This window comes from Arvicanthis niloticus, chromosome 11 (genome assembly GCF_011762505.2).
Source record: "Arvicanthis niloticus isolate mArvNil1 chromosome 11, mArvNil1.pat.X, whole genome shotgun sequence".
Classification (NCBI taxonomy): domain Eukaryota; kingdom Metazoa; phylum Chordata; class Mammalia; order Rodentia; family Muridae; genus Arvicanthis; species Arvicanthis niloticus.
In genome coordinates, this window is record NC_047668.1 from 57,319,918 (window position 1) to 57,331,645 (window position 11,728).

At 45.7% G+C, this 11,728-nt stretch overlaps 1 protein-coding gene across 2 annotated transcripts in view; it reads left to right on the forward strand.

Moving 5' to 3' along the window:
- Window positions 1-11,054, forward strand: part of Galnt14 (polypeptide N-acetylgalactosaminyltransferase 14) — a 219,350-nt gene extending 208,296 nt beyond the window's left edge. The window contains exons 12-15 of one of the 2 annotated variants that reach the window (XM_034514635.2): window positions 232-315; window positions 792-936; window positions 9,054-9,173; window positions 10,465-11,054. In XM_034514635.2, coding sequence (XP_034370526.1) covers window positions 232-315; window positions 792-936; window positions 9,054-9,173; window positions 10,465-10,623 — 508 coding nt within the window. In that variant the 3' untranslated portion in view covers window positions 10,624-11,054. The remainder of the gene's footprint in view (window positions 1-231; window positions 316-791; window positions 937-9,053; window positions 9,174-10,464) is intronic. The other variant, XM_034514638.2, reaches the window with a different exon arrangement.
- The last annotated feature ends 674 nt before the right edge of the window (window positions 11,055-11,728 follow it).

The window sequence follows — 11,728 nt, forward strand, 5'->3', positions numbered from 1 at the left end:
CGAATGAAAGCACAAGCCCTCAATGTTGTTACTGTATCATCAAGAGATAAAGCTAAGGTGTTTTCTGCCTGGAACTAGAGAAATCTCTGCTTGGTTCATTTACTCAGCATCCCCTAGAGATGTGTGGGTACGAAGCATGTCAGTGGTGGTGGGGAGCCACTGTTGTAGATTCCTGCCTCTGACAGCCTGTGTTCTGTCTCTGTGTTCCACCCTCCAACCTCATCATCCCAGCATTGAGAACAGGTTGAACCTGAGGAAGAATCTGCACTGTCAGACCTTCAAGTGGTACCTGGAGAATGTCTACCCAGAACTCAGGTACACCTATCTGCTGGAACCAAAGCTAGCTACAAGAAGAGGCTTGGTCATAGCTGGTCTGGGAGAGACATGACCTATGGCTCACTGAAGGAGAGTTTTTAAGACTGTGGAGGACTGAGAAAACCAATCAGTCCTGCTTAACCCTAAAACCAGAAGAATTTTGTTAATCTTAGTAGAATGAGAGACTGGGGTCAATTGTTGGAAGTATTACCCTGGGCTACTACTTCATAGTACCAATCATAGGATTGGCGATACAGACTCCATCCTAGAGATCCATCTTCTATGGGGCTACTGAGAGTCCCTTGTTACATCACCCTAGCGGCATCCTTTCATCCTCTGACTAATGCCAACCTTTGTGACAGCTCTGGGGAAGATGGCTGTCTGCCCTCTCTAAACACACCCTAACCCATCCAGCAGTTAGCAGTACTAATGTCAAAAGCAGTATGTTCTCATCTGTCCACATGGCTTTCCCACAGGGTACCCCCAGATTCCTCCATCCAGAAGGGCAATATCCGGCAGCGGCAGAAGTGCCTTGAGTCTCAAAAGCAGAAAAACCAAGAGGCTCCACACCTCAGGCTAAGCCCCTGTGCCAAGGTCAAAGGAGATGGAGCAAAGTCTCAGGTAAATTAAAGTAACTGCCTGGGGTCATAGCACTGCATGCCATGGAGAGCAGAGATGCCTAGATTAGCCATGGTCTCTGCTTCAGCATGACACCAAGAATCCAGAATGGCGCCAAAGGACCTGTTTTTACCTGACTTTTTCCCACTTAGTTACCAAATGCCTGGAATTCCTCTGAAAGATGGCCTCCAAGTGGCATCTGCTTATAAGAAATGATTCAGTAATTTAACAGGAGTTTAAAGACTGGCAGCTGTCTCCTGCAGTAAACATGGGCCAGGTCAGGAATGGAAGATCACACAAACTAACTGCAAATGTGACATGCAAAGAGGAAAAGCCTGCTACTAGACATTGAGACAAGACACCCAAACCATGTCTTGCAGCTGATTTCTAGGCAATCGTATCAGGCTTGGTAAAACCACTGCTATCTACTGTTCTTTTCCTGGGGACCACCTTCTTGCTTTTCCTACATCTGTGGATTATTTGGGGGTGCTTTACAAGAAAGCTTCCTTGTGGCTTGCTTGGCTTGTCAACAGAGCATATCCTGTTCAAGCCCAGCGTTTTGCCAATATTCTTCTTTCTGAGGCTAGGCCTGCTGTTTTCAAGGTCACTGACAAAATCACCACCTGTCTCAACTTTCATAGCATTTGGCCAAGCACAGCCATGACATGACTCCCCTCTTAGCCTTGTGATCACACAGGATCTCTGCTTCCTTATCCTGCTGTCTGAGTTTTTGCCTAGTGCCTCTCCCCATCTTTATGGTGTTTATTGAGGTTTTCAATCCACCCTTCTTTTCAGTTTAAACTCTTTTTTTGGAGATATTACTCATATTTCCATCTTTGACCATCTCCTGTTTATTGATTCACAAATTCTGTGTCTTCATGCATCATTTATTCACTCAGCAGACCCTTTGTTAACTGTGACAGTGTATAGGTGCAAGGCTAGGCTGCAGGAGGAAATGCACAAGCAGCCTCTGACCTAATCTCAGTCCCTGAGCATTTTTCGCTGATATCACAGAAACACAGAGATGTGGCAAACAAGTCTTATGTGAGCACTGGAAAGTTGTCCTAGAGGACTTGAAAATGGGCTGTGTTTTGAGACAGAAGTAGAAACAGACAAGGTCAGGAAAGGGAGAGAGGGTGACCCAGGAAATTCAACATATAATGAGACCTAGCAATAAGTATAAGGATAGGCTTTAGGGAAACTGAGATCACAAGATAGAACAAGAGAGGACCATAAATGTTGAGGTTGGGTAGAAGCAACAGCTGAATTCTTATCTCCATCATCCTGAGGAAGCTGAGTTTTGTCCTCACTAGTGAGACAACTGTAAGATCCCAGGAGAAAGTTCTAGGAACAGAAGGTCCCCAGGTAAGAAGTCCCCCTGGGCTGTTGCTCCAACACTGCACAACTGAGTGACTCAAGCTCTCTGTGGTTTAACTCCACAAATGGCCGTGAGCACCCAGGCTACCTTGCATTGCACAAATTCTCTGCACAGGCCATCCTTTGCCCAGGTGCCACAGTTCCAATTGTCACTGGTGTCTTGTCTCGTCTTCCTCCTGTAGCCCCTTATGCCTGCAGCCCACAATGTTCAGCCTAGAAAATCTCTTGTTATGCCTTACAGTTACTTATTCTTGCTAGATCAATATTCTCCAAACCCAGATCTGTTGACTTTTAGAGCTGGAGCATTCTTTTAAAATGTCCCTGGTGAGAACACTTGTGTTAGATTGAACCAAAGCCCCTGGGTTCCTCCTGCCCTGTCTCCATCCAATGACCTGCATCCTTGCTTTGTGTGTGATCTCCAAACCATCACCCAGCCTCAGCACTGCAGCCTTCAGTGTCTCTCTATGGTTCACCATATATATCCATGCTCTTGGACCTGGCTCTGGCTTGAAAAGAGTTTTCCAGAAGCAGTCCCTGCTCCAAACAGGACAGGGGAGGTGGGTAAGAGTTAGATTAGTCTAGAAAGGAAAGGAAATGAGGTGTCAATTTTACTTTAGGTGTGGTTTCCCAGCTGATGTGACACAGTTTGCTCAAGTGGTACTTTGTAAAGCACTGTGAGTAGGTGACACATCTTTCTGTGAGTCTGTGTGTAGGTGTTGCTCATGGGAATTCCAACAGTCAGAATGTTGGCTGGGCCCTTCCCTGGGGCAGGACTCATGTGGTCTGTTCCCAGCAGAGCAGAGCTTTTCTAGAACTTGCCAACATTTGTTGCATAAGAAGATGGGAGGAAAAGCCACTAACTGTCTGGGCCTCAGAGAGGGTCCTTTGATATCCGGTCCTAGGAGAGGGAGCAGGATGTTTACTGGAGGAGAATGGTCCATCCTATTTCAGCTGACCTTCCTGCAGTAGGAGGAAGGCAAAAACAATGGCAGGTACTTGGGGCCATGGGAGAAAGGCCTATAGGTACCCAGGGCTCTCTCCTTGGGGCAGTGGTAGCTACAGCTCAGCTTTGCTTTGAGATAACAGCTGGTTTTTGTGATTCTCAGATGTTAGATCAACTAGATATAAAGAGGTTAACCTTGGAAAACTGGACAATAGCATCTTGGATGCCATATGACCTGCTGGGGAGACAAGGTAGGCTCATTCAGAGTTAGACACAGCCCCATTCTCCAAGGGTACACAGCCTAGCAACAGGACAGGGCTAAATTTTCAGGTACTCAGAAGGAAATCCACATTTCAGCTAACATAGCTGAAATGAACACAAGTGCATGTGCATGTAATATGTCCTTGGAGGACTGACTTGTGATCTCTTCTCTTCTTACTGGGGTCCTCTTCCTCATTCCTCACCAGTCTCTATTGTTATTGTCCTTCATCTCAGCCCTTTCTGTACACATTAGACACTCGTGAGGTCCTTTCCCCTAACACAGTCCTATCCCTTTCTATCTATGTCTTTGCTACCTGTACGGACTCTTGTTCTGTTCTGAAGGTGTATATCTGCCCTTGGGCCCATTCAGCTCTTATTCCTGTACCTACACCTTCAGTCACTGAAAGCATAGCAAGGAAGTGATACAGGAGCCAGATAAAATAGGTGTTGTCCCCTCGACTGCCTACTCCACAGCTGATGCCATCAAAGCTCCCACAGATTAACTAGTGTTGTGTACTAGCGGTGACCCCCACACCAACTCTATCCAGAAGCTCTCTGGTGCTTGTTCCAGCCACGCCATTGTTCCAGAGCTTTATTAGCGGTTTAGTCCTCGGAGAAGATACCTGTCTGTGACATTGCCTCTTAAAGGTTATTCATATTAAAACTGTTAACCAGCTCCATCTTAACCAAAGAAAGATGGCGACAGAGGGTGGGAATAGGGTCTTCATTATAGCTGCTTTCCAGTGACAAATCCAAAAACAAAATTCATGCCTCTAGAAGAGGGTCTGGAGTCAGTAGAGAACAGTATCCTCCCTAACACTTATGGGAGTTTGGCTAAAAGTGTGAATGGGGGTCTCTGCTCCATAAATGTCACACAAGACTCCAGGGACACATGGCTATAATGGCTCCCCACTTGGGCCTGGCTTCATTTTCTTCCCATTTCTGGCTCTGAACTACATGGTAAATACAAGCTTTCATGTTCATTTCCCTCTGAAAGCCTAGATATGTAAACCAGAGACACAGCCTACCCTCAGAGGACAAATGCAGGCATCACTTCAACACAGGTCCTGAGATCAGGTTGTAGCCATTGGATGGGTGTTCTAGAGCCCTGGGTCACAGAAAGTGGTACAAAGAGGTCCAGGTTCTGTCTTTAGCTGACACTCACTCACCAGGTAGATAGAAGTTGGGCAATGGGATGGCCTCCTGCCTGCAACAATACTCCTTTGGTTTTGTTTGGTTTGTTTTTGTTGGCAGGGCTGGAGAACAAACCACAGAGCCTTATGGGTGCTAAGTAAGCACTTTCCAACCATGCTACATGATCAGCATGGAGGCTATTTAACCTGTAGTTCTAATAATTGCTCTTCCTCTACACCATTCCATCCACCTCCCATACCATGCCTTGTTTTTCTTCTTGCTGCCTTGTCATCCTTTGGAGAAAAATGCTGGATTCAAGTGTTTCAAAGATGCTGGCAAACTGATGCCTTGGGGTAATGCAAGAGGCGTACATCATGCGTTGAAAACCTTTGAAGCCCAAGAAGTCTCTAGGCTAATACATTTCCTCTTAACTTCACTGAATTCCCTGGAAAAAATATCAGTGAAAGGTAGAAAGAAGACAGATATTCTACTCTAGTTTCTATTCCAAATTAAAATGAGGGAAACACAAGACAGTTTGAAGTACATTCTTCCGCTGGCCAGCCAGTGTGGAGGCTGCCGATTTGTGGAACAGGAGGCAGCAGCTGGGAGCCCCAAGGGTGGATGTGATTGAAAATGCTCTGCAGATCAGCAGGCACAGGGACACCTCCAGGGTAGAGAGCTCAAGTATGCAGTGGAACAAGCTGCCAGGCAATCATCTCCTAGCCCTTCTTCTTCAGAGTTCCTCATCACAGCCTAAGAATATCCCCTCAAGAGCATCATGCCAACCTGTCTCTGGGATAGTTTCCAAAGGAAAGTCTAAAGGGACATTTCTCTTTTATCCTCTTGCCTTGCTCTGAGTCACTGATATCATCAGAGACAGTAACCAAGCCTTTGATAAATGGATGGCAGTATTCTGAATATTCATGGATTAACCATATGTTCTATGACCCTCTTACTAGAGCAGTGATTCTCAATCTGTGGGTCACAACACCTGCGAAGGTCAAACGGCCCTTTCATAGAGGTTACCTAAGACCATTCTGCAAATCAGATGTTTACATTATGATTCATAACAGTAGAAAATTACCATTAAGAAGTGTTGATATAATTATTTAAAATGGCCGCTGGTCAAGCAGACTATCTAAGCTGTGGCAGCTCTGCCTAGCTCAGCTGCCATGTTCTGTGGCCAGAGGCCACGTGCGTGCTGCAGCTAGAAATGGCCAGCCAGAAACACCAGCCCTGCTACCCATGAGATGCCAGAGTGGGAGATGGCTCTACCAGTCTTCCACTCTGTCTCCACAAGGCTGGGCATTGCCCAGACTATCCCACCAACAACACAGGCTTAGTACAAATGAGACTCCAATGCTTAGATTATCCAAAGGCTTTATATATTTGGTAATGATCAATAACAAGATAATAATCAGAAGTGTAACCCAATACCCAACCTAGATATACCAACTACCTTTGACTGCTAGAGACAGAGGAACATCCACTTCCATGTTCCTCCCTCTCTCTCCCTCCCTTCCCCCCTCTCTTTCTCTTTCCCTCTCTCTCTTTCTCATTCCTCTCCTAGCTCCCCCCTCTTCCTTCTCTTCTTCCTTTCCTTATTCCTCCTCTTCCTCTCCTTACTCCTCCTGCCTTAGCTCCTCCTACAAAGAAGTAGCAACAAAAATAATTTTATGGTTGGGGGTCATAAACGGTCGCAGCAATAGGACAGTTGAGAACCCTGTGCTAGAGTGGTTCTCCTCATGTCATATCTGAGGTCACAGAAGTAGTTCACTAAGAGTTTACAGTTATTAAGCTAGTGGGCAGGGATCCCAGCTATTGTAGTTATCCGAGAGCCTAACCAGTGATACAACAAAACAAAGTGGATATGGGGCATCAATCCTACATGTAGGGCATTCTAGAAATATAAAAGAAGACAGGGTGGAAAAAAATGGATGACCTCTAACACAAATCTACTGAGGGTTCCAAAGAAAATGTAAATCTGGGAATATGCTAGACCACCCTGCTACCTCTGGTCTGGGAATCATCTCCAGGGTAGAACTCAGGCTTGTGCCTGTACAACCTTCAATGGTTCATTTCTGACTCAGGAGTCATTTACTAAACCCATTCATCACCAGTTCTTCTGGGAAATGTGAGGGACAAGGAATGGGATATGGACCATTGGCTTTAGTTGCCCCCACCTTCCTGATCCCTGCTTCCTGTTTCTCTTCTTTCTTCTTACATATGAGAGCCCTCCTCTCTAGGAGATTAAATATCAGAAAAGCTCCAGAAATTGTACTTATGGAGAGAGAAAGAAAGAGAGAGAGAGAGAGAGAGAGAGAGAGAGAGAGAGAGAGAACAGCAAGTACCCTGTACTACTTAACCACAGAACCATCACTCTAGCCTCCTAGTAGAAGGGTTTTATGGTGGCTGCCTGTTCACATGTCCCTCTTCTAGCCCCTTAGAATGAATTTCTCAGATCCTGGCCCAGGTGTAGCAGCATGTACCCTTCTCTGGAGGCATTTCCGAATGTAAAATCTCATACATCAAGAGACTCTGTTCCTGCCACCTTAGAATGCTAAAAGCACCTTAGGATGCTAAAACCAGAAGACTGACAAGAGGTGTTTTTAGAAACTGTGGTGTGTTGTAAGTTGCTGTGTTTAATCCCTTAATGCTTTTAGCACAAACAATATAACACCACGTATTGAAGTTATCATATGATAATGACGGGATTTATTTTTGAAATGTTAATTTGTGCCTCCCTGTGGGCTTCAGAGCAGTAACTCATTTTGCTCCCATCATCGACTTAAGCCTTATTTTCAGGGGAGTATAAAAAATCAAATAGATTTCAGGCCAGTGGTCCTATGGGCCTACAAATAGCTCCCTGAAGCTCTGTCCTTGGGCCTAGCCCTTAAATCGTTCTCTTTCCTACAAGAAATATCCTCAGTCCCAAATACAGATTACCATTCTAGATGACCTGCCCAATGCCACAGACCAGTCTCAAGACCCCTGTAGACTTCATTCATGCCTGGCTTTGGCCTCTCAAATAGATTGTGTCACTGTTACACACACGTAGAGCCAAGGGGGGCCATTTAGGGAATGCTTGTATTCAAAGATACAGGCTAGAGGTGGGAAGAAAAGGAAGCAGACAGACTAGAAGCCAACACTACATATGTCCCAGGGTCTGGCATGACATTCATGAGACATAGTCCTGTATTCATACTCTTGTCTTAACTCCTATAACATGTGATGGCATGCCAGGAGGATGTCAGGGCCTGAAGAAGACAAGCCAGAGAGAATAGCATCATCCCTAATATGTTATGGGAGTTGTACTAAGAGTATGAATACTTCAGGGACACTTGGCCCTGAGAACTTAGAAAGTTGTCTGCTCTCCATCAGCACAGGCCATGAAGGAGCTCATTGAATGGCCTGGTCTAAATATGGAAGGTCACTTTGTGCACGGGGATATGATGGAGCAAAGCTACAGGCCTTGGTGGATTCTTCTCTGAAACCTCCCTTGGAGACTCTAATCATGCATCATCTTCACTGCATGATGAAGGAAAAGGGAAGTTATCACCTCTTCCACAAACTGAGAGAAAAATCTCTTTGTCATCTTGGCAGCAATTACACCTTCGCTTTGCTGTCTCCCAACTTAAGAATTAGAGAGTGCTCGGGCTTGTTAACCTGACAATATGGCATGTAGGGGTCTTAATGATGACCTCACAGGATGCCCATTGTCTGCGATCGTTCAGAACTTCGATTGTTGATCTAGTTTCTCTGTTTCTCCCCCTGCAGGAATTGAGGGCCCACATCCTTGACTATTTTAGACTGTGCATAGCCTCTTAAGTAACGTTATCTTTCATAACTTTCTTCTTTCCCTCCTTACTCATCTTTTCACTCCTCCCTTGGGTGCTTCATTTCTCTCTACCCTTCTGTCTACCTCTTACCATAGCTTTCATGCTCTCAAGGCAGTGACTTGGACTCCTTTCAAAGAAAAGGGGGCATTCTTAAGACAGCTGGGGCAGAGGGTAGCCTGTCAGGTAGCTGTTTGAAGTGTTAAATGTCAGGAACAACTCCTATGGAGAGTCACTGTCTACAAAAAGACTCTGGAAACCATACAGCTCAGCGAGGGTATTACTCCTGCTGCTGCCCAGAGTCAGAATTATTCTGCAACTTCCAGCAACCTCCTGCATGCCCATGGGCCAGGACCCAACATGGGTGTGGGGACCGAGACTTCATGACAGTATACACTCTTAGCCTTTGTCCTTTGAGCAGCATTCTACTAGATGGTCTTGCTAATGATTACTTTCAGGAACCCATGGAACTTCTCATCCAGCTGTATGGGTCATCATACATAGGGATGGTGGTACCACATAGATGGTGGTTTTCCCCACTCCTAAGTAAATCTTCCTTCTCTCCTCAGGTGTGGGCCCTCACATACACCCAACAGATCATCCAGGAAGATCTGTGCCTGTCTGTGGTCACCCTGTTTCCTGGCGCCCCAGTGGTTCTTGTTCTATGCAAGAATGGGGATGAAAGGCAGGTAAGTGCTGGGCAGGCCCAGGGGTAGGAGTAGGACTGAAAGTAGCCAACCTCCATAATGTAACTGGGTGGGTGTAAGTCTTCTCTAGGCAGGAGAAGACAGGAGATATTGGAAGATTAAAGAGTTAATAAATAAGAAATCCTTCCAGAGTCAGAGTCAGGGATAGGAGTCCCTCAACAGTGTTGGTAGTAATGACTATGTTGGTCCCAATGATCAATGAATACCTGAAAGCCTACAGAATTTAGCTAATCTTATTAGGCCTGCTCACTATGTTTGAGCCACCACTGTTACCTGTCAGTAGTGTCCCGACGCACACTGTTCCTCTAACAGCAGGTACTGGGGATGTGCTTAGTTTCCTGTCCAGATAGGAGAGACTGAGGTTCAAGTCCCAAGTATGAGTGTGGCACATGGTGGGTTACTGCATCTTCCAGAGATTTCTCCTTCCCACTCTCCAGAGGAGGGCTTCTATAACCCAAAGGAACTGTGCGGAACAAGTATTTATGATTGTCTTTATGAAGCACAGAGCTCAGTATCTAGGTGGCCTCTGTGCTAATCTCTCTGTCCTTACCACACACGAGAGAGTCAGGGAGCACTGCCCAAGACTCACCTTTCTGTGGGATCTCGGCAGAGACACATTTTGAAGAAGTCTCCTGCTGTCATCTTCACTACCCCATCTTTTCCTTCTCTAACTTCTTCCTAAGGGAAGACGAAGACCATGGAAGATACTGGTTTTTGTCTTCTCCTATGTCTAACTCAGTTCACGTTTTCTATCCTGTTGCTTGAAAAGCTATTACCTCCTCATGAGTTTTCCTGTGAAACATTGATTTAGCTTTTAAATTTTTTTTACTATCTGTTTTTTAAAAGACTTGAACTGGAGAGACGGTTCAGTGGGTAAAGGGACTTGTAACCAGGCCTATCCACCTGGGTTTAATCCCTGGAAATACATGCAGTGGAAAGAAAAAGCCAATTCTGACAAGTTGTGTCCTAGCTTATACACACACACACACACACACACACACACACACACACACACACAAAGCATACATACTTACAAATACACAAGAACAAATAAGTAAATGTACTGAAAAAAAAAAAAAACCCTAATGCAGGTCAGAACAATTAGTGGCATTTTTCTTCCTTTATGAGACCATGAAATCATGTCTCTGGCTGTCTCTGGCTGTCCACAGGTGGTGTCACCCATTCTGGTGATGCCTGAGTGTTTTATTTATTCTTAGAACCCATGGCCTTAGCCAGCAAAATGAGTGCTTCTCTCTCCCCTCTGTCTCCTCAGCAATGGACCAAGACTGGTGCCCGAATTGAGCACATAGCATCTCACCTCTGCCTGGACACAGACATGTTTGGTGACAGCACTGAGGATGGCAAGGAGGTCGTTGTCAACCCTTGTGAGTCATCGCTCATGAGCCAGCACTGGGACATTGTGAGCTCATGAGGACCCTGGGTGCATCCAGCTGTGGACCAGGAACGATGCTTCCCTGGACCAAACCAAACTGGAACCCAGGCTGTGAACAGCCACGACTGTACCAGATGTCCTCGACTGGAGGTGGAGCAAAGGCCCCCAGGACAAGAGCAACTGTCTCAGGGAAGATGGAGGAAAAGGTCACAAACCAGCCGGGCTCAGCAACACCCTCCTGTGTGCAATATTATGAAGGTCCAGTCCTGGCCAGGTTTTCTAATTGGGACCTGGAGATGGAGATTTGATGGGAAGTGTTTGTTGTACCCTTTCTAACAAAACAAGGCACCTTTTGGAGGCCAGAAAGAAAGGCTGTCCTTGTCACTGTGCAAGGACCACATTGAGAGATGCAGAATGGAGATGGTTTTTCAGAACAAATAAAGCTAACATTGGGAGTTGTCCTTCGATAACTCATGGTGCTTCTTCAACTAGCTCAGCTCCTAACCCGAGCTCCCCTCTGAATTAGGGTGGGATGTCTTGTGGTAGGATGGATGAAGAAGACAGGAAGATGGAAATCTTGTGCCCTTATTCTGGGTTACCAGCTATAAGCTATGTGATCTAAAGAAGATACTTCAAGGGGCTGGCAAGATGGCTCAGTGGGTAAAGGTGCTTGTCCTTAAGCCTGATGACCTGAGTTTGATCTCTCAGGTCGATGTGGTGGAGGGAGAGAACTGACTCTTACAAATTGTCCTCTGATCTACACACACACACACACACACACTTCAGGGCTAGGAAGATGGTCATATTTTGCAAAGTACTTGGCTTGCAAACTTGAATTTCAACCTCAAAACCTATGTTTAAAAAGAAATAAGTATAGCAAACTCTTGAAAACCCAGAACTAGAGAGAGAATGGGGTGAATCCCTGGGGTTTGTCAATTAGTCAGCCAGCCTAGTCTACTTAGCAAGTTCTAGGTCAGCAAGAGACCCTGTCTCAGAAAAACCCATGATAGACAGTACTTGAGGGAAGACATCCAAGATTGACTTTTAACCTCCATTTGCATGTGTACACACACATGCACATGCTATACCAACACGCGAGCGCACACACACACACACACACACACAATATACTTACATACACACA